The sequence below is a fragment of the Chinchilla lanigera genome, unplaced genomic scaffold, assembly GCF_000276665.1.
Source record: "Chinchilla lanigera isolate Chin_1 unplaced genomic scaffold, ChiLan1.0 scaffold00069, whole genome shotgun sequence".
Lineage (NCBI taxonomy): Eukaryota > Metazoa > Chordata > Mammalia > Rodentia > Chinchillidae > Chinchilla > Chinchilla lanigera.
In genome coordinates, this window is record NW_004955470.1 from 10,190,749 (window position 1) to 10,218,554 (window position 27,806).

Genomic DNA, 27,806 nt, shown 5'->3' on the forward strand with positions numbered 1-27,806 from the left:
CAGCAGTGGGCACCCGTGGTGTGCAGGCCCTGCACACAATGGAAAGTTGGGGTGACCGACTTGGGGGAGCCTGGAGCTCAAGGACCTGCCTTTCCATTCAGGCTTCATGACCTGTGAACTTGGACCTGGGCAGGTAGGTTAACTTCCTCACCTCCCACGTGCCCACTGTAAATGGAAAAGACAGCGGTCACGGAGGCTCTGCCCAGGGAAGTGCCCTCCCTTGAGCAGGTGAGCCAGGCTTGTGGCCTCCTCCTGCCTGGCAGGTATTGAGTCAGCTGACCCCATGAGAAGTTGGATTCCTTCACTTAAAGAGCAAATGCTCAAGACACTAAAGCTGCGGGGAAGTCACGGTGATCACAGGTCCTCCCGTCCCCAGTCTCCACCACACGATGTCAATGTGCGTCCTGGCTCTGAAGTAGAATGCAGATTGGCATCCCTAACCTGGGAATCTCAGAGTCAAGATACTCCAAAATCAGAACGGATTTTAAGACCATCATGACCCTTAAGAAATTTCAGATTTGGAGAATTTCAGATTTTGAAGTATTTTAGATTCTGGGATTTCAGATTAGTGATGTTCAACCAGTAAATTCTATGCAAAGAACCCCGTTACGGCTTGCGTCTAGATGTCCCCCAAAGCTTCAGGCAGTCATGGGGCGTAGTTTCAGAGGTGGCTGGATCTAGGGTGCGTGATGCTGGGATCAAAGGCATGTGGGGCTAAATTAGCCCACTGATTGGTTTGGCATAGTTCTGAGTGTGGATAATGGGAAGGCCACCCTGGGTGTGAATGTGACCCGCTCTAAGGGTGTGCAGCCTGAATAGAATACAAGGGGCGGAAACAGCATTGCTGCTGGTCACCTGCTGCTTCGCTGCCTTCTGCCTGCCATGGACTGTTTCTCCTCTGCGATGCCCCTCTGCCTCGGAGCCAGCCGACTAGGGACTGAAACCTGCACAAACTGTGAGCTAAATCAACTTTTCCTCCTTTAACTTTGGGTGCTGAGTATTTATCTCAGCAACGAGATAAATAACAAGACAAACCCCAAATCTGAAACATGCACGTGAAACACTTCTGGCTCCCCGTCTTAGGCGGGGGTGCAGCCTGTGACGCCATCCTGCAGCACACCGGAGCGGCCGACAGAAAGTGGCGGAAGCCGTGTGAGCCAGAGTCTCTGGGGATTCGGCCGGTGTTGCTGCTGTTTCAAATTCCTCATAAAAATCACACACAGGGAACCTTACTATTTCCATGGAACGAGGGCTTCCTGACAGCCCTTGTTTTTGAAGAGAAGAAACCCAAGGCCTAGAAAGTGGGCCCCATAACAAACGGCACAGGGAGGAGCTGCTGGCCAGGCCACGCCCGCCACCCGGCACTCAGCACCGCTCGCCAGCGCCCGCTCACGATGCGCAGTTTCCAGCCGAGAGCCGGGCTCACCAAGGTCGAGGTCCCGCTCTCCCCCACCATCCGGACACTGATCTTACCCCGCCTCAGTGACTGCGGAGGCCACTCTACAACCCTTGTCATCCTCCACAGGCGCATCCTCCACAGGCTGCGGCCACGGGGACATGGACAAGCATCTCCGTCTAGTAACAACGCCCTGGCCACTCCACACTGTGAAGAACGGGCACGAGCAGATGCCTCCAAGACCCCTTAACGGTGACAAGTGTGCTGTCACTGGCATTTCATGACGGTCCCCGTGTGGCCCTGCTGGCTGAGGAGCCTCCCAAGTGTCCCCCAGGGTGCAGCACAGGAAGGCGGGTGTGACGGGTGACAGGGACACCCATGAGGCTGCAGGAAGACACTCACTTTCTGTGCTTCTCCAGCCAGGCCGCGCTGTCCGTCAGAAGGCAGAAGTTCTCGGTGACGAGGAGGTCCAGCAGGCTGTCATGGTCGGCCTCGGCGTACAGCTTGAGCAGGGCCGTGTCGATGTCCTCCTTGTAACCGTTGGTCACCTCGGTGCTGCGCACCTCGTTCAGGTAGTTCATGAGGAAGCGCTTGCACTTGGCCATCTTCTCCTGGTCGCCCTGCGTCAGCTGGTTCAGGTCTGCGTACTCGTGGAGCGGAGGGTGAGCGCGGGTGAAGGAGGAGGAGGTGGGCAGCAGGAAGGGGTGTAGGGAGATCAGCTCCCGAACATCAAGCTGCCCGCTTCTGCAACGACAGTGTCAAGCCACGTGGAGGGGCATGCGGAGGGCTGGGCAGGGCAAGGCTGAGGTGGGCATAGGATAGCGGGGTACACAATGCACGCGGAAAACCCACCCTCATTTGCAAATCTACCGGAGCACTATAAATCAGGAGCCAGCCTGGCCCTTAGAAAGGACAGGGAGACAGTGAAAGAGCAAGTGGGACCTCAGGACTCCTGTACTGCCGGGAAGACCCAAGGGCGAATGTCAGCTTGAGCTGCGGCTGGAGGGGCTACCCAGGGTCCCTGAGGCCCTCACATTCCCGACACTAATCCGCACACTGCTGAACAGTTCTGAAAGAAGGGGCTCCACACGACCTAGAGCTACGATGCTACAGGAGAGGTGGTGGGCTCTGTCCCAGCGACCAATGGGCCAGCTTCCGTCGGCCAGCTGAGGACACGTCCCACAGCACCCACAAGGACAGGCGTATCTGGCTACACCCAGGAGGCCTCTGACACCGGAGGGATAACGAGGCCTGCAGGGAAGAGCCCAGGTCCACAGGCAAAGCCGCCCCTGGGCCACAGCTGGGGTGGGTGGCACAGGTCTCCGGCACGGGGCACTCGGTGGCAGTTGCAGCCCCTCCATTACCTGAAGAGCTCTTTAGCTTCCAGGAACTGAAGCTGAGCAAACTGGATGAAGCCGGCCTGCTGTAGAACCCTTCTGTACATCACCTGCAAGGAGAGAGGGGGGCTCACACCTCTGAACACCTGAGCCGCCAGAGCGGGAAGCAACACTCACCCACAACCCAGGACGTGAAGTCACAACCTACAGAAAGAATGAGGTGCATACGGAATCTGTCAGACTGGTCCCTCCCTTGGTGACAGACGGCACTGGTTCCAGGACTCCAGAGATACCAACCTCGGGCCCCATTCAGGGCTCTTTCTAAAATGGTGTCGTGTTTCCAGAGAACCCACGCAATCCTCCCATAGACTCTGCGTCATCTCTGACCTATGTGTGATACCCAAGGTGGCAGCAACACTACAATCGCTGTTACACCATGCTGTTTCGAGAATAACAAGAAGAAAAAATCTGCGTATGTTCAGTACTGGTGCAACTTCCTTTTTCAGTGCGGAGCCTCATAAAAGCTGCACAGGCGCACCACCATGCTCTCGGAGGCATGGCTGAGGTTGTGTCCTGGGCCCAGCGGAAACCGCTTCGGAGATGTCACACACAGCACACGGCCGGAGCCCAAACCAGCTACCTCCGACCTACCTTAGTCTGGCCCAGTTACCCGACCCAACACGAAGCAAGAGGCAGCGGGCCCAAGCTGTCACACAGGGATGCCATTCCATTTCAGAGGGTGGAGATGACAAAGGCCCTCCGCATGGCAAGAGTACAAAAGGGACCAGTCAGCCGTGGGCGGGGCTCTCCGTCACACCCAGCTTGTCCACGAGAAACGGCCAGGCACTGGACCCCTCGCGGCTGCAGGGCCCTTCCCCACCCAAAGGCAAGGGGGAAGCGCCCCTCTAACTCTCTCAGTCTCCAAGAACAGGAGGTGCTATGGTAATTCTTTTGGGGATGAAAAAAGATGGTTTTTAGAAACAATCTTAAACGCCCGTTCCACACAGGGCAGCTGACCTCTGACAGGCCCAACACCTGCTTGCCCCCTTGGAGGCAGGGGTGCGAGGCTGAGCACCCGTCCACAGCCGTCTGCAGGGGGCCGAGGCCAGGGCGGGACGGCCCTGGGCAGCAGGCCTGGAGGTGCACTGGGGGGGCTGGCAGCGCAGAGGGAGGCCGCCCGCGCGGAGGCGGTGGGAGCTGTACAGGTGACTCGGGAAAGGGCAGGCGCCGCATGCCCACCACTGTAACCCACGGCGACGGCACTGAGGACAAAGGCCAAGGCCAACCGAACCCTGCAGCTGTCCCTCCCGGCTGGACAGGAGTTTGCAGCAACACAGGAGAAGCGGGCACAGGCGGGAAAGACAGGAACCCAGAGATTCCAGACTAGCGAGCAGGCGACTCGCAACTGTACCTGGTACTGCCCGTGAACCTCTGCTCTTGGCAGAGTAGGAAAAGAAATCAGACACAGAACACTGAGCGCCTCCGAGAGCAAATGCCACAGTGCAAGTGTGCACGTGTGCTCAGGCACGGCGGAGACACTCCCACCAGCACCCCAACTGTGAGCGCCGGCACGGCACTGCCGGACCCCAACACTGTGCAGATGGCAGAGCACAGGAAGAGGGCGCAGCCGAGAGGCAGTGGGCTGAAGACGCGCTCCGAGCCTGTGCCCGCCGGCTCGCTGACGTGTGCTGGCCATGCCCGGCAGCAGCAGGGAACTGAGGTAACCGGGCCAGCACTGGGACCCAAAGAGCAGCTTTCTTCTTTTTGCTTCTGCTGCCCCCTGCTGAATGCACGTGGAACTCGGCCAAACAGAAGGGAGCTACAAAGGTGACACTGGCGGAAAACGCCCTCCAGATCCCTCACCTCCAAGGACAAGGGCGGCCTGGCTGCCCTGCTCATGCACTATGCCGCTCTCAGGCAGCGACTGCAGACACAACGTGTCATTTCCGGCCACGCAGTCTCACTCCCGCCTAAAACCTGGACATCACTAACTCCCAAGAACGCTCCCTGATCCACGCTGACAGCCACAGACGCACACGTACGCATTAGCACCGTTTATTACACTCTAGTGGGCAGAGTGGCCGGGATGACCCAAGAGCCGATCAGAGCCACCCGATCCCAGCCACCCGATCCCAAGTTTCAGGGAACTCGATTCACACAATGACACTGATTACACCAACTGCGTTTACAGCTGTGACCTCAGCGCATGAAATGTTTCCTCCTAAAGGCATCAACCGGATGGTTTCCCGAGGCAGGACTCCATCAGTACAGTTAGCGGTGCTTTCCCCATAGGCGAAAAAAATCCAGACTTGCATCCAGCCCTCTCCTGACAGATACAGACTCTAAAGTGAGAGCCCAGTTAACCAGACTTTGCTTTTCTTGATTCTTCTCGGAAGGTCCGCTGAAAAAGAGAGCGACTAGAAATACAGCCCAGCGTAAGCGCGAGAATCAGGCCAGGGCCGGAGGCCCTGCGAGCTGTGGGGCTGCCCCATCACGTTCTCACCTGTACCCATGGTGAGCACGTCCTGACATGGAGCGGGGGTCGTGCCGCGGGGCGACACCGTGTGTTTTCCAGCCGGGGACTTACAGCTTGCCTCCTTGTGAGCAGTTAACTACAAACCTGAAATTTCTCCTTTGGAATGTTCCTCCGGGCTCCTCTCGCCAAGACCAAAGCCTCCTCCACTCTGCGGCTGGCCAGCAGGTCCTGTATTTGTCTTTCCAGAGGTAATGGGACCAAGATGTAGACTCCTTTACTCGTGGCAACGATCACTCTTCCTGGGGAGAAATGTAACACTGTTGGAAAGGAAAGGAATATCGCCTGCGAGAAGACACACTGCTTCCCCTGCCGGGTGGTTCTGAGTTCTAATCAATTTCACCAGTTTCTCCTCAGAGTTCCTACAAAAATTACACACGCTAACATTTCCCTTTCTCCTGCCCACGCTGACACTGCGGGAAAGGGGTAAACCCTTAAAACCACCTTGTCAAAGAGCAACCTCAGCTGCTCTGCCGCTTCTGCGGGAGAGCTGCAAGCCAGCGCGGGAGTGCACAGAACGAGGCCGGGCACCAGCCTCGCGCCAAGGAAGCGGCCAAGAATGGTGCCGTGCTTCGCACAAGATCTAGTGATGCTGGACTACAACTGCAGCGCAATCTTCGGACCAGTGAGTGCTTCCCGCTCACCTTCCGCCCACTCTGACAGCCCGCCAGCTCCCCTCCCAGGCCGCCTGTCCTCACTGTCGCTGTCCTGTCCCGTGAGAGCCCACAGGCAGTCCAGGGGAGTCAGGCCCGCGATCTGGGACCAGCTGCTCCCCCTCAGGAGGCCCCGGCTCTGCGACTTCCGCTCCCCAGAAGCAGCGGGTCCCTTATCTTCGCTTTCCGTGCCCCAGTGCGGGCTGTTGTTCTCACCCCCACCCCCGCTGTCCCCCTCCGCTTGGTGTCACGTCCTTAGTGCCCCTGACCTCCACACTCAGCTCGCACGGCTCCTCCCGCAGGCTCTGCGACCAGACACATGGGAATCGGGGATATTTGGGAAAAAAGATGGCATCTGTAGCTCAGTGCAGGCTCCCTGAGATCAATCCCCAGAACCACAGAAACGGCAAAATATCTGAGTGTGAACTGGACACCTTCAGACCTTTCCTCAACGCCTTCCCTAGTCAGGGGGAAGAAAGCTGTGTACCCAGCATCTACCCCGCCGCCGGCCTCCCAGAGGGGCGAGTGCGCCTGAGGCTGTGGCCGGGTTCCACCTGCGGTGTGAGGGACTGAGTGTCTGCAGAAGGTGGCCTGAGGGGCCCAGAACCAGCGCGAGGACACCGAGCAGGACTGAGTGCGGACGCCCGCGTGGGGATCTGACACGCTTCTGTGGGGACGGTGTTTCTCGGTTAAATTCCCAGCAGCTGAGGTGTTTCTACGTATGACAATGTTCGAAATAAAATAAAACTGAGCCGGGCGTGGTGGCACCCACCTGCAATCCCAGCACTCGGGAGGCTGAGGCGGGAGGACCGTTGTGAGTTCAAGGCCAGGCTGGGTTATGTGGTGAGTTCAAAGCCAGCCTAAACTCCAAAGTAACCTCTTTTCTCATCAATGCCTGCCCCCACCAAATAAAACTGAGGGAACTGAAGCAGCTCCCTCACTGGCACACACCACCCCAAGGCAATGCCCCTCCCTCCGCCGTGCCGACCCTCGGGTAGTGATCTGCACACCCTTCCCCCATCAGGAAGTCCCTCGCAGCACTGCGGCACCTCCTCACAGCGCGGCTCCTCCACAGCGCCCCACCCCCGGAAGCGCCGCCCTCTGCCCTCCCAGGGGCCCTGTGGCCCGCACCCAGCTCCTCGCTGCTGTGGCTTGGGCCGCAGGGCCTGGACCCTGGCTCCCGCAGCCGGCACCGCCTCTGTGCCCACGGGCCGCAGCCACACTCCCCGAGGAGACACCGTCGCAGAGCCTGGGGAGCAGGTCCCACGCTGCCGGCAACAGTACCTTCGCAGTCCTGCAGGATGTGGCCCTCCCTGAAGGGCAGCGTCTGCTTCTGCTGCTGGTCCAGCATGCTGTGCACGGTGATGAACTCGCTGTCCAGCGCAAGCACGTACGGGAAGCACACGGCCGCCCCGATCACGTTCTCTGACCAGTGCACGGGGGCCCGCTGCGAGATCCCGGCGACGGTGGCGAACATGCCTGAAAAGCAGAGGGCAGAGTCAGGCAGGTCTTCAGAGGAGCGGGCGCCCCCGCCACGGGCAGGTGCGGAGGCAGAGGCCTCCCTGCACTTCCTGCAGCCTCCTTTAGAGAAGGGGAAGCTAAGCGTACTCACTGCGGGCCAGGAGCCCCCGGGACTTGACTGGGGAGCAGAACCCTGTCTCGGGAGGTAACCACACCCAGGCTGCCGGGCCACTGTGCGCGTGTGCGAAGGAGCAGCCACTTTCCAAACAACGCACCCAGGCCTCCGCCTCGGCCTCGGCTCCGCATCTCACCCCGCACGCCTCCCAGCCACCCACCACGTGCCAGGCGCCCACTGGGCATCGTGCCAGGCGCCGGCAGGCTCAGAGCATAGGTCTGGTTCTGCTCCTTTCCACACAGCACACGTCTGCTCTCCAACAACGTACAAACCATAGAGAGAACCGGCACTGCACGGCAGACGCAGTGAGGTTCGCTCGACACCTCCCCGTTAACCAGCAGCTTGTCTGTCTGGTCAGCGAGGCACAAACTCTGGGGTTCACGACACGACCAGGTTTGCCAAGAACAGCTGCGCACTGTAGCTTGGTTTTCAAGGCCGGTGGCATAAAGCATCTTTGAAAATAACAGGACTCTGAATGGCTGGGTGCTGCTGCCGCCGTTGACAAACTTGTCAGTACAGACAGGGCGGGACTGAGAGCACAGGCAGGGGAGCCCTGCAAGTCAACCCGAGCCTGGCAACTCCTCCTGGGAAGGGGCAGGAGGGGGCCGGGGCCTCCACAGGTGGGTGAGCGGCCCAGGCTGGCCCACAGCACACAGCAATGAGGCTGGCTGGGAGGTGTGCCGGGTCTCACGGAGCACAGGTCAGACTTCCGGGAGGCTGAGCCTAGGGTTCTCGTCTTTCTCGGGGGCTGGCACCGCCCTCCCTAACGGTGACAGATGTTCCACAGGCACACGACCCCTGAGCAGAACGAAAGGCTGGGGCAAGGCAGACCATGCAGAGCATTTTCGCTTCGTGTCAGAGCTAAGAGTTACGCTGTGCGATGAGACGTCCAGGTCAATGCAAGCACAGAGAAAAACAGCGAGAGCGCTGTGATTTGCAGGCGCAGGTGAACGAAAGGCCGTCCGTCTGTCCCGAGGGCACAGTGTCATTCCCAGCGTTTCACGGTAAAAGACGGTGCAGTTAGAACGTGAGTGACCCAACAGAAGTGTTCTCGTCTGCTTTCCCACAATGCACTGCCTGAGGAGATTAATGTACCAGGAGAAAAGCTGATCCTAGCCCACGGTTGGTGGCTCAGTCAGGAGTGCCCGCACGGCTTTGGCCCCTCAGTGAGGCAGCGATCGGGGCGAGCAGCGGCCGAGCGGACGCCAGCACAGGATCCCGGATGCAGAGTCAGGGAAGCGGGGAGGAGGGCCCGGGCCACACAGGCCCCTGAGACCTACTCACCAAAGGACCTTCCACAAGGCCGTGCAATGGCGCCTCCCTGGCCCCAAGCCTCTGTTTCACAGCCTTGGGGGACACTAACCCAGGCGCCAGCAGTTAACACCCAGGTGCCAACACAGCATCCCCAAGGCCAGGAACACACTGCAAAGCTGCAGGTGCACCAGGAGTCCAAAATGGAGGAGCAGGAAGTCGGGTCAGCACCGTCTTCAATTCTCCACGGACTAGAAACAGCCAGCAACGAGCGCCCAGGGGAAGAGCGGCATGAGGGGCCCCGCGCCGTGACGCAGCCTCCACCCCGCCACCAGCTGGGACGTGACCCCGTGAGCGCTGGCGCACAGCAGCCCTGGGCCTCCCGCCGCACTCCCGGTCACGCCCGCTCTCCAGCCCACGTCCGCGGCACCGTCGGGCCTCGTCCTGTACTCAGACGGCATCCCACAGCCTCCTACTTCCGGCCGCACAGTCCCAGGGCGCTGCGCAGGGCAGAGGCTCTCACTCGAAGGGCAGGAACCAGGGCAAGAACAAGGCTTTCTCAGAATCACAGAGTGGAGCCATCACTGGCCACGGGAAAGCGTGGCCAGGCCCCTGAGGACCCTCCTCAAGGGGACCGTGCCGTTCGGCTGGGTCCCTCCACTGAGCTAATGCAGGAAGATTAGGGTAGAGGAGCACCTGAGTCATCCGCTTTCTTCAGGACCATCAACAAGCGAAACAGTGAAAGCTGCCACCGCCATTATACTATGAAAATTTGCTTTGCCAAAAGTGAGAAGCAAACTCCCCACACAGGCGTGGTCATGCGTTCTATTCAGGGGACAGCAGGCCACAGAAACAGAGCTTTCAGCTGGAAGCACGTCCACGTTCACGCGGGAACGTGCTGCAAGTGCCGATCTCTGAGGCACAGCACGATGCCGGTGATCACTGCACGGAATCAATAACCTATGGAACACGGGACACAGGTCCCTCACAAGGGACCTCTCAATTTGCGTGCAGTCGTGCCAGGTACGAGCGGCACGCCCATTAGGAAGGTCATGTCACTTCCCACAATGCCCACGCAGTGCAGACAGCGTCCCTGGGAAAAGGAGCCTACACATGCCGACCACTTCCCCTCCACCTGAGCACTCCAGCCAACAGCGACGCCTACAGCGCAGAGCAGGCAGGGGCCGGCAGAGACACGCAAGGGGACAGACGGGACGACACTGAAGATCCACACACTACACGGGGACCAAGGAAATTCCATGTACATGAAAGGCAGCCATCTCAATCAGGGCGGAGAAGGTGGCCTCATCAACCAGCTTGCGGGGGGAACAGGGCAGCCTTATAACAGCTGCAACGACTCTGTTCTTCCCAGCGAGGACGTGCAGAAAACACACGGGTGGATCTGTGTAGGCCAGGGAGGACGGGGAATCGTTCCCAACTGTAACCGCAAAATCCAGAGGCAGAAACTATGAAGGTTGCTATAGTAGGTTACTGAGAACTTTTTAATAAAATCTTATAAAATAATAATAAATAATAATAATAATAATAATAATAAATAATAATAAATAATAATAATAATAATAATAATAAATAATAATAAATAATAATAATAAATAAATAATAATAATAAATAAAATCAAATATAGAAGGACATTTGAGATATACTTGAGATATATCTCAAACATACAAATAAACAAGCCTTTAAAAAGGCTACTGACAACTGATGATTTTGGGCTCGGTGTACACCTCAGTTGTAGAGCGTTTGCCTGGTGTGCATGAGGCCCTGGGTTCCACGCCTAGCACCTAACTAACTAAATAAATAAATAGATTTAAAACAGAATACTTGGCAAACCCATTTGAAGAAATGCAGATGGCTCCTAAAGATGTCCTAGCCACTCCTGCTGGACCCAGCTGGCAAAAACACGGGGCTGTGGGCAACAAGCTGTGTTGGCAAGCTGGGGAAACTGGCACCGCCACACGATCCTGGGGAGAACATAAAATGGGACCACCCTTACGCAGAGGGGTACGGTCAGACCTAGCAAAGGTCAAGCACTTTTTTTTTTTTGGTTTTTCTCCGGTACCGGGAACCGAACTCACGACCTTGCGCTTGCCAGGCAGGCGCTTTTGCCGCTGAGCTAAATCCCCAGCCCCAAGCACTTTTATATGGGACTCAGCAGTTCCCTAGAGAAAGCTTGAGATATGCTGCAAACACACACGTGCACTCACGGCAAATTCTGATTGGTAGCCCAAGACCAGGAAAAACCCAAACGTCCACCCACAGGGGACTAGTGAATAAACTGTGGCATTACCACACAGCTAAGTGACATGCAGGTATTTAAAAAAAAGTGAAGGGAGCCAGGCACCGTGGTGCATGTCTGTAATCCCAGCACTCTGGGAGGCTGAGGCAGGAGGGTCACAACTTTGAGCCCAGTCTTGGCAACTTAGAAAGACCCTGTCTCAAAATCAAAAAATGAAAAAGGATGGGAATATAAATCAACGTGAAGGCCCTAGGTTCAATCCCTAGTAGCACAAAACCAAACTGGGCGGCAGTAGTCCCAGCTACTAGGAAGGCTGAAGCAAGACGATCTCTGGAGTCCAGAGTTTGAGGCCAACCTGGGTAACACAGTGAGACCCCCATCTCAAACAACCATTTTATGCCACACAATGGTCGCCCTAATATATTAAGGTAAAAAAACAAGGTAAAGAAAAGTATACCACCATTTAGTCAAAAAAGAGAGAAATGCAAATCCATACACACTTGTTTATAGGTTTCAAGAATGAATGTCTAAGCCCTAAAAATAAAGGCTACCAACGAGGAAGGAGAGGTGGTGTGGTGTGGAAATACACTGATGCTCTGCTTCAGCCTGCCGTACCCACATGCCTTGGAAATCTGCAAATACTTATACAACAAAAATAAACAAAATCAAAGCAATTTCTTAACATCTGGAAGTAAAACGAAACCAATCAATGGAAACGTAATCGGGTGGTGGCATACCCACACGGAGGGGAGCTATTCCCAGAGACTCTGAACTGTGCTTTCTGATTCTGGTACCCTAAGGACAAAGGCGCCGCCAGCAATCAGGCTCTCCCAGTAATGGCACTGTGGGAACAGCAGCCCGCAAGGCTGCACACTGCTGTTCGGACTCGGCAGACAACAGAGCACCAGGCACGGCGGGCGGTGGGCGGGGATGTGCACAGAGGCACAAGTCCACCAACCTCCTCGCCTCGCTTACCCCGAAAGGATGGAGGCCAGCACTGCCTGCCTGGACACGGCGGGCGCCAGGAGGTGGCCTGCAAACAGCGGGCTCGCAGGAGGAAAGGCTGAAACCAGACCTGGGGCAGGAAATCCAGGCGAGCGGGGCTCACCTGATAGCAGGGAGCTGCGGGTTTCCAAGGGCAGGTCCAAGGGGCTCAGGCAGCCACCCAAATAAACTCCTAGGCAGGCCGGGCAGAACCGGCACATCCCAGCTGTGGAGCTCGGATCACATGATCACCCAGGAGCTTGTCACAGTCACTGCTAGAGCACAGGCGGGGCCACGTCAGGGCCTTGTCCTCTCTCTCCCACAACGTGTGGGGTGACCACGTGGGGTCAGCTCCCTGCACAGGGCTCCCCGCAGCATGGGAAGGAGGGCTGGACAGAAGCAGAACACCGCAGGCTGGCTGTCCCTCATGCCGGAATGGATGTGGGCAACGGTCATCAGCAGCTGTTCCCACCACACAGGGCCGACCCCTTGGAGCCCCACCACGCAGTCCTGCTTCCCCTGGAGCACACAAACGAAAACCCCCGAATCTCCTGACCACTCATGTGCAGCAAACAGAAGTCAGAGCACCAGACTTAAACAACAGAGAAGGCAAAGCCATCAAAAACTGGGAAGTGAGGGGTAAAACCATCCAATTTCTTCAACAAAAATTAAGGTACAGCGGGGAGGGGGCACTTGAAGGAAAAACCCTAACAGAGCTAGCAACCAACCGCAAGCTGTGGGCCTTGGCTGGAAATGCTTCAAACGAACCGAAGAGCACAAATCGCACATGTACACGAGCAGACGCACGCAGGGTGTGTGCGCCTATGTATATCTCGCTATGAGGTATGCTAACGGGGATGTGCTCGCCAAGGTGAACTTGGAGCCTGTTGGGTTTTTAGGTATAACAGTGTGACTTCCCTTCGTGTGGACTATTTGCCAATGGACGGCTGCGGCGCCTGGCGGACAGCGGGTGAGGACGGACCAAAGCCAGAGCGAGTGCTGCGGCACCGGCTCATCACCCTTTCTCCGTCCACCGCAAAGTATTTCCTTTTGTTCCAAGAAAAGAGCCGTTAGGATAAAGACCTGGTCCTTAAGAAACTAAAAGTCTGAGCTAGCAAACCGTGAGAAGACATAAAGAATCCTGAACGCACATTACTACGGAAAGAAACCAATGCAAAGCTGGTGTGGTGGCCCAGCCAGTGAGCCCAGCCAGGCAGGAGGCTGAGGCAAGACTGAAAATTCAAGGCCAGACTGGCAATTTAGTAAGACTCTGTCTCAAAATAAAAAATAAACAGGCCAGAGGATATGGTATGCTGAGGATCAGCTTGACACGGTCCAAGCAGGCAATATTAATATTAATAAATTGGCACAAAAGTAAATTGAGAGTCTGTCCTAGGCCTGCATGACTTGCTTCCGGTCCCCCGACTGGCTTAAGGACAGATTAATCTTTATTTTTTTTATTTTTTATTTTTTTTGTCTTTTCTTCTGGTACCAGGAATCGAACTCACGACCTTGCGCTTGCCAGGCAGGCGCTTTTGCCGCTGAGCTAAATCCCCAGCCCCAGGACAGATTAATCTTTAAACCAATGGCCAGGGCTGAGGCCAGCAAACAGTCTGTGAAGTTCTGGCGCCCCAAAGCAAGATAACATGATAGCAGAGGACTGGACGCGTGCAAATCCGTCTAGCTCAGCAGTCACAGTCAGCAAACAGTCAGGTTACCAGTTACCCTGATCTCCTCCTGTGTGCCTTCCTAAAATGCACTGTCCCTCCGTTCTTGAACCTTGACTGCACCACCAGCTCATCCCCCAATCACGCTGTGCACCGAGTGAAGGCCAGGGACATCACACCCAGCCTGCCATTGGCTTTGACCATCCTGGTGCCCCTTGTAACTAAAATATATGCTTTGTCTGTGCTTTATTCTGTCATCACACCTCTGAGCAGGAGATTGGTGGTCCTAGGCCTGGACTCCAATAACGGTAGAGGGCAAAGCCCTGGGTTCAGTCCCCAGTACTGCCGGGAAAAAGCAGCCAGGCTGAAGGCTACACCCCTGTAGGACTCTAGCCAGGAAAGGCAACGCTCTGGAGGCCTCCAGGGAGGAGGGCTGGGACGCCGCTCCGTATGCCAGGGCAGGGGTGGGCGCTTGCCCTCATGCATGTGTCCGACCCACAGCGCACACCCAGGAGGGATGCCCATGTGTCGGTGACGAGAAGCCGCTAGCAGGGTGCTGGGGACGGGGACGGTGGTGCGCAGAGTGCTCTGCGTGCTGCTGTGTGCCGCGAGCGCCCTGAAAGCCTGTTTTCAAGGTGAATCCTAACCAGCGTCTGCTGGCGGCTCACACCTGTGCTTCTGTCCTACGAGAAAGCACCCTGCACTCACCACCCTGAGCTGAGCGGTCTGCACAGGGAACATCCGCACTCCAGTGAGCCGCTTCTCACGAGCACCGTGGGCAGACGCGTACGCACAAGCCCCGACAGCAGCCACTGGGACGGAAAGAGCGGAGCCCTCGCACCACCCCTGGCCTGCTGTCACGGCAAGGCCACCAGAGCCTGGCTGGGGTCACACGGGAACAAGTCATGCCCTTTCACAGGCCGACTGACCAACACGCTTTGGGGAAGAAATCACAGAAATGAGGATGCTGTGGTCTGGATTCTCAGTGGCCCCCAAGGCCCAAGGACAAGGTGCAGCTCTGAGAGCTGAGTGGGCCTGGGGAGGTGGCAGGACCTCAGGAGTGGGCCGGAGGGAGGTCTTCAGGCCACTGGGCTATGTCCTCCTCTCACTCCCTGGCTGGCCACAAGGTGGGCTGGTTGCCATCAGCACCCCCAGCAGACGCGCAAAGCAGGGGCCCATCCAATTAAGCACTGAATTTCTACAGCAGCAGCCAAAGCAAACCTTTCTACTTTATAAGTGGACTGTGTTGGGAATTTGTCATAGCTACAGAAAGCTGACTGACACATGTGAAAATGTTTAGTGAGCTACCTCCACCCCTTTTCAGAATGAGGAATAAAAATAGTCGAGGAACACGCCAGGTGGGTGGTGCACATCTATAATCCCAGCACTTGGGAGGCTGAGGCAGGAGGAGAAATGTGAGTCCAAAGCCAGCCTAAACTACATAAGGAGTCTCTGTCTCAAAACACCAGAAAAGAAAAAAAAAAAATGGGCTGGAGATTTAGCTCAGTGGCACAGCGCCTGCCCCACAAGTGCAAGGTGATGAGTTCAATTCCCGGCATGGAGGGGGGGCGAGAAAAAGAAATCAAGAGACAAACCCACCCATATGGGAAAATCTTACAAGGGAGTCTTGCAGAGTTTTACTTTTGTAGTTAAAAGAAATAACAGTTAAGATGCCATATATAGAAGTAACAGTTCCCCAAAATGAACGTAATTATAATGTATCCCAAACATATACTAATAAAAAAGGAGCTAAAAACAAAACAATAATCTCCCACAATGAGAGGTCTGCAGGCTCCATCCGGATGCAGAGTAAAACTGGTTTCAGGACCAGTCTGTCCTTGTGGATCCTGACCCACATCGGACCCGGCAGGGCTTTAGCACACTGGCCAGCAGCCCTCTGGCCTGGCCTTGTGCCACGTGTCTGTCATGGCCCCGGGTGAGCTCACCATGCACGGTGATGTCCTGGTTGCCTCGGCCTGCGGAAGTCTGCGCTACAGTGGCCGCACAGTGCCACAGTCCCCTAAGGACACGCTTCTCCCTCCTGCCTCCCTCCCAAGTGCCGGGGTCTCAGTGACCCCCGTCCAGCCACCGCACCTTCTGCAGAAGGCCCCCACCGCCAGGCCATGTGCGGCTGTTCCCCTGCAAAGCATACACCCTCCCGCAGCCGCTTGCACAGGCTCCCCAAAGGCACGCGCAGCCCCCAGACCCCGTCCTCACCCAGGCCGCCTGGGCCAGCCAGCAGGAACTCCTGCCGACCGATCCTCTTGACGATCGGCCGCTTCTCCTCGCTGCAGTAAGGAAACAGGTCCTGCGAGAGGCCCGTGCTGTAGTTGAGGATGATGTACTGTGTGCTCAGGGCCAGGCACAGGAAGTGGCCATCCACAGCCACGGCCAGGGGCTGCTCCGGCGTGGACACCTCCTTGACGATCTGCACGCGGTCCTCATAGACCAGGAACACCTGGATGGTTCTGCGCTTGACTGAGAGGATGCAGACCTCCACGCAGAATGGGTCCCCGCCCACGGGGTTCTCGTTGAGAGCGAAGGTGGAGGCCCCCTTGATGCGCGCCCCCGAGGGCACGGGCTCCAGGCTGCGCATGCCCACCAGGGAGATGCAGCTGTCGCAGAGCACCAGCAGCCTGTCGAGGGCCGAGGCCGCGCGCAGCTCGCTCACAGGCTTCTTGAACCCCAGGTGTCTGTGCAGCTGCTTGGTCGCCTTGAAGGCGGCAGTGCCCGCGGGCAGTGCCTTCTCCTCCAACAGGAAGTGGTAGACGAAGCAGTCGCTGGTGCCCACGTAGAGGTTCCGGCCACAGCACTCCACGCACTCGATGTTAACGCGCTCTTTGTCGCCCATCAGCAGCTCCCGCTCGACGGCGGAGACCAGCGTGAAAGCCTTGATGTTCATCATGTCTGCTGCGTGGCCTGCGGAAGAGAAAGGGGGCTCGTGAGCCTCAGCGGGACAAGGAGCAGGAAGACACGCGCCAGGGCAGTATGGATCCACCAATTCCCTGTGTATCATGTCAGCTGCAGAAAACAATGTGAGGCTGTCCGTAAAACGAAAGAAAGATTTCCCCGGCAGGCAGGGAACCCCAGGAAGAGTACACACACATGTGCTTGTGGGGAAATCCATCCCCCCGCCACAGAGCCGAGAGCCAAGAAGGCGGCCTCCGCAGGGCCAGGAGACATGCCAGCAGCAGGACCCCAGCACAGGCTCTCACCCAGGGACCGCGGGACACAGTGACTCCTGAGAAAGGCACGGAGACCCTCGCCCGCCTTCCCCAGCTCCCATGGCTGTGTGAGCTCGCATTCGCTCCTCTGGCGCCCCAGCAAGGCTGGGACACCCCAGAAACATCCAAAATCCACGCCTCAGGGAAGCTTTGGGAAGCTTTCAACTCCCATAGTTCAGGACTCCACCACATCTTCCATCCACGGTGGGACACAGGAGGGAGACTCCAGCTCCCCTCCCCTGAGCCAAACGGGCCCCCAAGGAAGCACACGCAGGCCTGGGCACTTCGGGGTCCCTCCTGCCCTTTCCTGTCTCATGAGCAAGTGCTTGGGGTGCTTATCTGAGTGCTGGCGTCCTCACATGGAGACTGCACCTCTAGGGTGGTGTCCAGGGCGGTGGGCACCAGGCAGGTAAAGAGCGCGCAGGAATGTTAGCGTTCTTGTCAGAGAGGCCCGAGAGAGCTCGGCTGCCCGCTCCACCACGGGACGATGCGGCTGGAAGCCACCGTCCGAGAAGACCAAGGCGCTCACGCACCATGAACCCTCCAGGACCTTGCCTCTAAACCGTGAGCAGCAAACCTCGAGCATTTGCAATTTACCCAGTGCAAGGCACCTTGGAGCAGCACAAACTGATACAGTTGGGCTTTTCCAGCCCAAATGAGCTCTTTGTGAAATGAGCTTAAAAATAAAAGCACCTCCGTCACTGGCTGTCTTAGGGTTCAGTAAATCGGCTCAGGTAAAACACTTCCTCTGGGCACACAGCGCTCTGTGGAAGTCTGCAATCCCACCACGAGAATCAACTCTCCCAGTCCCCACCCTGCCTCCACCCCCAGTCTCCTTGCAAGCCAGGCGCCCGGGAACCCTGCCCGTCTGTTCAGAGATGGGCTACCTCGCTGGTGGTAGCCCTGCAGCGTGCACGTGTGCGGCAGTGGGCTGTCGGTATCAGCAAAGGCCCTAAAAGGCTCGCCAGCGCCGGGCTCCCCGCTCACCTCGCGGAGGGCAGCCAGCTGTCAGCAGGTACACCGTGCCCTGCAGGTCACACTCACCGACCCGACTTGCGATCGGCTTTGGGGAGACCACGGAAAGGGGCGAAGAACAGAGCGCTGAGGCGCCAAGGGCCCCTCAGAGGAGGCACCATGTCCCCTGTCCCCTGGCCACAGGGCTCGGCCAGGACAGCTGGTGAAGACTCCCACAGGCCTCCCAATAATCTCTGGCACGAGCGTCTTAAACACTATTGCCCGTTGTCACTATTGCCCAAGTAGAACCCCACCTAGACAACATGTTTTCCATTAAAATGCCAATGGGTAAAACCCAGTGTTGAAATGTAGGCTTGGAGACATCCCGGTGAAAGAAAGCTGCGGGAATGCTACGAAATCCTTCTTTCACCGCTGATCAATCAGGGCTGTCTTTGGAAATGGCAGGAAAACCAATTCTGCTTCCCACAATTTCAACTGTATCGCTCCCTTTACAGCAAAAATAGAAAAGCAAGCTTCCAGCACCTACAACCAAACTCCTCCTATCTATCTTCTTAAAAGCAGAATGTCTGTAATTGTAGCCTCTGTCTTCACTTAGTGTACAGGATAAACTAAACAAAGTGTACATTTGCTACAAAAAGAAAACACTTTGCATTTAGTCTAAGTACTGGAGTGGAGAGAAGGGAAGGAGAAAGGAAGCTGTAAGAAAAGCATGTGGCTTATTAAAAAGCCATAATTCCATGTAAAAAAGAAATGCAATATTGTTTCATTATGTGCTAACTAGTTACTCAAGTACTGCTAATAGTAAGTATCCTAGTTAAAGTCTTTAAGTAAAAGACCTGCTTTAGTAATTAAACTGTAATTTTAAAAAGCAAAAATTAAATAAAAAATAAAAGCTGATTCTGTACCTTCAACATAGTTTATTCACTTAAGCAGTTGAGAAATTCTATGTGTTAGTTCACTGACATATTTAGGCAGTTAAAATACGAATCATGAAAAGATAACTTTTAATCCACAACTCTACATTCTCACCAAGTCCAGCTTCCTGGAGTCTAACTTGCAGGTTTCAATGTGGTAATGAAGTTGAAAGTTTCCCTAAGGAGTTGAGAAAACTGGCTATCCCCAAGCAGAAGACTGAATCTGCACCCACATCTCTCACCAGGTACTAAATTAAAGTCAAATGTATTGAAGAACTACTAGTAAACCAGAAACACTTAACCTGCTAAAAGACAAGGTATGTAAAACTTTTGAGGTTACAGGCGTAGGCAAGGATTTTCTGAACTGAACCCAAGTTGCACAGGAAATAGTTCCAAGAATGAACAAACAGGATCTCACTAAATTAAAAAGCTTCTGCTCAGCAAAAGAAACAACCAACAGTGAAAAGACAGCCTACAGAATGGGAAAAAAATGTTGCCTGTGGCTCCTTAGACAGAGGACTCATATTTAGAATATATAAAGAACTAAAAAAATTAGATCGCCAAAATAAAAGACCCAATCAAAAAATGGGCAAGTGATATGAACAGACACTTCACAGAAGAAATGTAAATGGCCAATAAACACGTGAAAAAATGCTCAACGTGGCTGGCCATTAGAGAAATGCAATTAAAACACTAAGATTCCATTTTATCCCAGAAAGAATGGCATCATCAAGAACTCAAATAATAGCAAATGCTGGGGAGGCTGTAGGGAAAAAGGAAGCTTTCTACTCTGTTGATGGGACTGTGAACTAGCATAACCACTATGGAAATCAGTATGGAGATTCAAATTCCACTTGACCCAGCTATTCCCCTTCTAGGTACCCTCCTGAAAGTGTTAAAGACATCATCTCTCAGTGCTCCACGCATATGCATGTTTACAGCAGCGCTCACAACAGCTGAACCTGGAAGTGGCCCAAACGATGGAGCATCAACAGATGAATGGATAAAGAGAATGTGGTATTTACACACAATGGAGTACTACTCCGAGACAAAGGAAAACTTTGGTCAATTGTGAGAACAGGCGCACACCTTGAGGTCATAATGTTAAGTGAAATAAATCAGAGACACAATTTAAATATCATATGGTTTCCCTTCTTTGAGAAACCCAGAGTGAAAATGAAGAGCAAAATAAAAGATACCAGGAAGAAGGGAGACGGATCATCCCAGAGGGGAAGCAGTTCACAGATGAAGAGTGCAGAGAGAGGGAGGAAAGGGATCCCGGACGAATTACTGGCCCCTGGGACGTGTGTGTACATGTACCAACTGCACACAAGGAGTGTAAACGTGTGCTGCAAACACATACAGGAAAAAAAGGAAGGGGACCAAGGGATGGGTGGAGAGGGGAGGGAAGGCAAGGAAAGGAGATAAAAGAAGGAATGAAGATGTGCTACATACTTGTACCAAGTCCGCACAAGGAATGTAAATACTAGGTACTACACACAAGCACTAATGAACTAAAATTGTGCAAAGTTTCCCGAAGGTACATAAGCACTCTTTTACTCTGTCTCCCACTGATCGCAAATTGAAACTTTCTGTTAGAACCTCACATTAAAAGCACGGCTGGAATTTAAAAGATTAATTATTTTCATATTTTATCAAAAAGCCTCAAACTGCGTACCTCGTCACACAAAGAAACTGCAAAATGTTAGTATCTTCACAGACCACAATTTAAATAAGGAAAATACTACTGAGGCAGCAAGTCCCTCTCACAGGGTGCAAAATGAAACAGACAGCCACAAGGCATTGTCTCATTTCCCCGGGGATTTCTAATCTCCCTAAGGAAATGAGACCAGAAATATAGACAAATTACAGAGCAATGTGTACTAAAGGCCAGAATAAAAACGCCGGTAATTACTTTCTACCAAATCGAGACCATGACATTGTCCTTCTAGGGATACAGTCTTTATGATGAACATTTCTGAAAATGACAAAGCGGAGTTCTCATCCTTCTCCCCAAGCAAGCACCTGCGACGTCTCAAGAGCTCGCTGATTGTTCTCACCTCTGGGCTCCTTAGCTCACCCAGAGCTGAGCTCTAAAACAAGTCCATTCCTGCGGCCACAGATGTTTATGACCCTAAGTTTCCAAAAAACCGCAGAACTTGCGCGTTCTTTCCACAAAGGCCTGTTGAGGCAGCTCTGCCGGCCTCTAGGCCTGCGTCTTCCCTGGCCCACAGCCACGTGAGGAGAGCTGGCCCAGGAGGGCTCCCTGCAGTCTGTCCGCAGAGCAGGCACCAGCCAGAGGCTGCCTGACCTGTGAGGCCCAGAACTCACGCTCTGCGTAACAAATCCTCCTAAGAATAAAGAAAAAGGGGGGCACAGGCCACTTTACTTTGTGAAGCCAGTGTAAAGTATCTCTGATATTCAGGCCCAGTAAGGATGCTATATAGGAAAAGAGAAAAGAACGGGTCATTCTTACCACTGAATAAACATGCCTGAATGTTAACAACCAATATATGCTAAAAAACATAAAGTATGGGCAAGTTGGGGTATGATATTGGCTTAAGGTAATAAAATCTATTGGTTTAATGCAAGAAAAAAATTTTTACTTCAACAAATGCAGAAAAGAATTAAAAAATTCAATATACACTGAACAAAAATGTATATCATTATATCATCCTGCTATGTAACAACAACAACAAAAAGCTCTATGACAACTCAAAATGATCCCCTTTGTAAAGAAAGGAACAACACAAGGATACCTGTAATCACCACCTGCATTGGGTTAAATCAAGTCCCACCAAAACATGCTAGAGCCCTAACACGGGTACCCGCAAATGTGCCCTTGTATGGACAGAGGTCCTTCTGTGCTGTATGACCAAAAAAACATGATGAGTATTTACATTTTTAAAAATATATAACAGTAAAGGCACAAGGCCCTGAATCTGGCCTCTGCAGCCTCCCCCTCACCTCGAACATACTTATCCCATTTCTTGCCACTTTCTGAAGCAGCTCTGGAGTTCTCTTTTGTGAGTGTCTTTACTGTCATGGCGGCCTTGCTATTCTGAACTGGTTCACTGTCTCCCTTTCATGGTCATTTTTTACTTTGGGAAGAGCTAGAAGTGGCACGGTACTGATCTGGCGGCTAAGGAGGGTGAAGACACTGGCACGTTTTTAGGAGCCTGCCTTTCTGTCAGCTGGCACCCAGCAGCAGCATTCACCGTGTTTTTGATCATACCTCACAAACACACTCAGGGAAGAGCACTGTCACAACTGCTTCAGAAAGTCGCAACAGGATAAGTGTGTTTGAAGCGAAGGGGCGCTATGTGGGAGACTAAGAGCAGTGGATCTTTTACTGTAATAAATTTTTAAAATTTATTACAGTAAAATTACTACAATTTTTAAAATTTTATCAGCCTTTATAGATGATCAAATTAAGATGCAGCCACTAGGAGGGCCCTAATACAGTAAGATTTGGTCCTTATAATAGCAGAAATCGGGAGCCAGACACTGATAGAGCTGAAGGACAGGTGAAGACACAGGACAAGGAGCCACAGGACACCAGAAGCCACCAGAGGCCACGAGAGGACCTGGCACGGTCTCCCTCAGAGCCTCAGCTGGAGCCAGCCCCGCAGACACCCTGGCCTTAGACTTCCGTCTTCGAAGCCGAGACGGCAGGTCTCCAATGGGAAGGCTCTCAGTCTACGGCCCCTCTTTATGGTGACGCAGGCAAACTATCTCTGCCCAACACCAGCTCTGCCCAACACTGCACTGGGATCTCTGCCAGCACAACAGAACACAGGCACATAAAGCAGTTATAAAGGACTCAACACAAAGACAGAAAACTACAGCCACTCACAGATGACACTGTACTTACATGGAAGCGCACCAAAAATCTATTAGAATGAATGAGTTTAGAAATACTTTTTAGGCTAGATGTGCTGGCACAAACCTGCAATCCCAGCACTCAGACAGCTGAGGCAGGAGGGTCACCAAGAGTTTAAAGGCAGCCTGGGCTACATAGTGAGTTCAAGGCCAGTCTGAACTACATAGCAAGACCGTGTCTCAAAAAACAAAAAAAATTTAAAAAAAAGACAAATCAGTATACCAAAATAATCTGCATTTCTATACCCATACAATGATTAGAAACTTCAATCTTAAAAAAAAACAACAAGGTATCAAGGAATTACCTAACAAAGACATACAAGATCTGTTCAGAAAAAAAATCATAAAATCTTATTTCTAGACATTACAGAAACCTAAATCATATCTCGGCAGGCTTTTCTGAAGAAGTTGTCGAATCGGTTTTAAATTTCAAATGGAAATCGAAGGACCAAGAACAGACAAAGGAATCTTGAAGATGAACAAAACTGAAGCACACACACTGATAGGCGTCAGAAACTGCTATAAAACTGCAGCATGTAACGAGACGTGAGGACAGAAGGACAGAAGGACAGAAGGACAGGTCAAGGCCCAGGTGGGAGGAAGTCTGCACTGCATCCCCCTGGCAAACATTTCGCTCCCACTATATGCAAAAACTCTCTTACGTTGGTACTTGTCTTCCTCAGTGGCAGAGCTGTACATCAAGGGCATATTCCGTGTGTGTACATGTTCACAAACAGTGCCGGACTCCGGGAGAGCTCCAGCGGGCAGGAGAGAAGAAGGAAGAGGGGTGGGGAGGGCTGTGAAATAGTCTCAAACTTGTGGTCCTCCTGCCTCAGCTTCCCAAGTAGCTGGGATTACAGGCATGTGCCACCACGCCCAGGTGAACATTTCTTTTTGTAGAAAAAAAATGTTTCCTTAAGAAGGAGTCTCCGAGTGAATCTAGGTAAGCCAAGTTAGAAGCAACAGACACCAGTACTGTTGCTGGAGGGGATCTTTGAGAAGACTGAGTACATCACATACTAGCTCTGAAAACCAAACCTGTGTGACAACTCAGCAAACAAACCTACGCGACAATTCAGAAAAATGGAACGCTACCGGGAGTCCGCGAGCCGTACACTGAAACACAGCCAAGGCCACCTCCAATCCCCCAGCTCCTATGGAGGATTTCACACTCAGGATCACTTTCACAGTTTGTGGCAATAACACATCTAACACCCGCCCAGGCGCTGGGTCAAGCCCAGGGCCTCGTGTGCGGGCAAGTGCTCCGCCACCCAGCTAGAGCCCAGCCCGATAACGTACTCCCTAACGCCATGTAAAACATTAGGTCACACCTAAACGTGGGTTTGGTAGCGCTATGGGCCAATTCCCTGTCTTTTTAGGGCACAAAATGACCAACCAGCTGTAACTGCAGTGCACAGCTGCCGAGGCAAAGAAGGGTGAGCTCTCAGGGACCACTCTGAAGCCAAACGAAGCCCGGTGCGACCTAAAGGCTCAGCGGCACACACAGCTACTTCCTTGTGACCAGAAGGCAGGACACTTTTATCAAGCTGTGGTTGGCCTCCTCGGGGAAAAAGCTCTCTCCTAAGTCTGCCGGTGACTTCGAAGAATCCTATTATTCTACCACCTCACTGACAGACACGGAACAATATCCCACCCTTCCTATCCCACGACGATGTGACTACTCGCTCTAGCTCAGTGATGGCGAGCCTTCCAGAGACCAAGAACCCAAACTGCAGCCCCAAGCCCCTTATTTACTGCACAGTGCCAACACTGCGATTAAGCCGGAACTCTGACGCTTGAGTTTAGGGAAACAAGCCATACACTGGCTCACGTGCCGACAGAGAGGGCTCTGCGTGCCCGCTGTGCGCAAGTGCCAGCCCGGCGCGGCAAGCCCTGTGTCCTTCCTCGGTTCCCACAGCCAGCTGTCCGAAGGGTTACTCCTGAAATGCGCTGGGAGTCAACGATAAACGTTCTGCTTCCAGGAAAGACAACCTTTCCTCTTTTTGAAAACTGAGGTAGTTCTCTACTACCAGGCCAGACTAAAAGAGCGAAACACCAGTTACAGTGCAGTGGACCTGTTTCAGGGACCTGAAGCGGCAGGGAGGAAGAAGGGAGGGCGGGCCGGAGGGCGGGCAAGAAGGCCCAGATAGGTCAGGGTTGGCGTCTAACTTGTCACCTCAATGACACTGTCTCAGGCCCACTGCTGTGTAACTAGTCACACTGGATACGTCTTTCCCTGCGTAATACTGATCAAAGCTAGTTAAATACGTGCAAACCGATACAGTCGGCCCTCCTTATCCACCTACCCCGCATCTATGGACCAGCCAGCCTTAGATCCAAAATATTGGGGGAAAATTGTACCTGTACTGAACATGCACACTTTGCGTTACTCTTCCTTAAACAATACAATCTGACAGCTATTTGCCTACCATTTCCATTGTATCGGGCACTATAAACAATCAGAGATGATTTAAAGCATATGGGAGGGCAGGCGAGGGTTCTGTGAAATGCTATGTGACTGCAAGTGAGGGACTTGAGCATCCAAAGATCTGGGTATCTGGGGGGTCCTGGAACCAGTGCCCTATGGACACAGAGGGGCCCCTGCACGTGGGTGCACACACACATGTGCATACAGACACACGCACATGTGCACCACACTACCATGCTGACACACACGTGTTTACACCGATGCACACCGTGTTTATCCATGCATACATAGAGTAACATCAGCACTTACAGCTAGAGTTACTCAACTTTCTGCTACTGTGACAAAATACCCAAGATAATCAACTGAAATGGAGGAGGGGTTTGTTCTGGCTCACAGTTGCGGAGGTCTCAGTCCATGGCTGCTGACAGCTTCTTTGTGGTGGCCAGGAAAGAGGAGGAAGGGTGGCAAAGAGGGGGAAGTGTGTGCCCGCAACAACCCAACTTCCTCCCTCAAGGTCTACCACCTAACGGTGCCGGCACACCCCAGTAGCCACAGGCCAGCAACCCGGACTTTAGCACACGGGCCTTTGGGGGGTGTGACCACCCCTCAAGGGAAGGAGCATGCCAGACAACACCAATTTCTTGCTGTCCTTTGTACCTCTGCAGGTGACCACAAAAATACCATGAGTGTTGATTTTGAGGTTACAAATAAATTTCTGAGAGAACGTGACTTTGCAAAAACCACAACCCACGTGAAGAAGGGATCTAGGGGGAAGAGGAATGGGGGAGGAGGAGTAGAGTGGGAAGAGGGGTCTCTAAGGCATCTACCTCCTAACCTCTTCCTCCACACCGAACGTCCAGACAGCCACAGAGAGTGATCGTGCACCTGGGAGACGCCCGGCGTGATTCCCCACACGCTCCTGAATTCGATCTACCCAACAGCAGCGCTTGACGGTAAAGAAAAGACTTTGACCTCACACCGTCTCGAAGACTTCCCACTACACCGAGCAGGGAGCACTCAGTCTCACTTGGGGTAGCCCCAAATTAAGCTGCTACTTCTACACTCACCTAGTAGCCATGTGTCTTTCAATACAGAAAAATGGGTCAAGTTTGCCGCCGCGGAGACGAGCCGTGAACTAGGAGCCAAGCTCCTCGGCAGAACCCAAACACCTGGCCGCCACAGGCGAGCCTGTAACGCGCTTCTGAGGCTGGACTCGGACCAAGACCCGGGCGCCTCACCCATTAAGTAAGTTTCCTCGAGTTTTCTTAAAGGATCATAATTTTTACTACTATCATGCAGGAATAAACTATAACAGCTTCCTTTTTATTTCTAACAGGAATGGCAGTTGGAAATAAGGCCTAGAAAAGAGGCGTTCTTCAAAAAGCGGGCTCCTTGCATTCCAAAACTTATCCGGAGCTGCGAAGTGAAGAGGAGGCCCCTCAGAAATCTGTCCCTGAGGGGCCTGGGCCAGGGCTGAACCCATCCCCACCCGGCACTGCCAGCGAGGTGCCGAAGAGCTCTGCCCCACTCCGGGCCCAGAGAAGGCTGCCTGAGAAGTGAGAGGAGGAGGAAAGGGGCAGGAAGGAGCTCGAGGACCCATGCTGCTCACCCACAGAGCTGGAAACAGGCCGTGCTGGGCGGTGAGAACCCACAGGTCTCCCCCAACAACAAACAGAGGAGAGGAGTCACCACATTCCCTGGGCAGGGGAGGGCCCTACACCCTCACCCACATTTATTATGCACCCGCGAAGTGCCAGGCCCTGTACAGGATCCACATACCTTCTGTAATCAGTCTACTGATGGAGGAAACTCGGAACCTCAAGCCAAGTGCCCAAGGGTCACAGCTGGGATTTGAACCCAGGCCCTGCAGGCCTCAAGACCATGGAGCAGCGCTTCCATTCCACCGGTGAGGTAGGGCTTGGAAAAGACCAGGACGACACGGCCCTGTCCACCGTCCCTGCCCTTGCCTGCACACCACAGAGGCCTCAGCGATGACCACGGGCTGTGAGACAGCCAGAAATGGAAGGAAAAGAAAGGCAGGAGGATCGGTGCGAGTTCGAGGCCAGCCTGGGCTACAAAGTGAGCTCAAGGCCAGATTGGACTGCATAGGGAGACCCTGTCTCAAAAGGACATTAAAAAAAAAAAAAAGGAAAGAAAGGGAAGCAGCCGGCGGCGTGTGTGTGTGTGTGTGACCTCAGCTGTGAGCAGAGCTGCGGACCGAGAGGCGGGTCCCCCACGCGGGCGCACGGCACTCCACTGCCCCGGGAAAGGCGGCTCTCCTGCATCGGGGTGCTCCCTGCACACCTTCCGGGGCGTCACTGGCCACCAGTCCTGCCCGCCGCTGCCAGCCTTCGCCTTCGGGGTGGGGTGCGGCGCGGCCCTAGCGCCGCCTCCGGATCAACCCCCGCCGGGGCTGGAGCACCCAGTGCAGCCTGTGTGCATGAGGAAGCGTCCGTGAGCCCCGTTTCCAGAACACAGGCGGCGCCAACCGCGTCCTGGGGATACCCCGGCAAGCAAGCGCAGCGGCAGGTGCACACACCTGGGCGCCCGGGTCTCCAGGCACGGCTTGCACACGGCGGGGCGCGCCACCTCCACCTGCCCCTCGGCTCGGCGCTGCGCTCCCAGACCTGGGGCTGGGGACGACCCGGCCAGGGCCGTCGCTCCCCAC

General features: G+C 54.0%; 1 protein-coding gene across 4 annotated transcripts in view; it reads right to left on the minus strand.

Annotated features, from left to right (window-relative positions):
- The window catches only part of Tgfbrap1 (transforming growth factor, beta receptor associated protein 1), a 44,299-nt gene that overhangs the window by 11,813 nt on the left and 4,680 nt on the right, over window positions 1–27,806 (minus strand). For 3 of the 4 annotated variants that reach the window (XM_013522763.1, XM_005400783.2, XM_005400785.2), the window contains exons 2-6: window positions 15,933–16,634; window positions 7,204–7,398; window positions 5,354–5,508; window positions 2,761–2,843; window positions 1,799–2,140 (exon numbers count right to left, since the gene is read on the minus strand). In XM_013522763.1, coding sequence (XP_013378217.1) covers window positions 1,799–2,140; window positions 2,761–2,843; window positions 5,354–5,508; window positions 7,204–7,398; window positions 15,933–16,620 — 1,463 coding nt within the window. In that variant the 5' untranslated portion in view covers window positions 16,621–16,634. Of the gene's footprint in view, window positions 1–1,798; window positions 2,141–2,760; window positions 2,844–5,353; window positions 5,509–7,203; window positions 7,399–15,932; window positions 16,635–27,677; window positions 27,743–27,806 lie in introns of those variants that run through there. The other variant, XM_005400784.2, reaches the window with a different exon arrangement.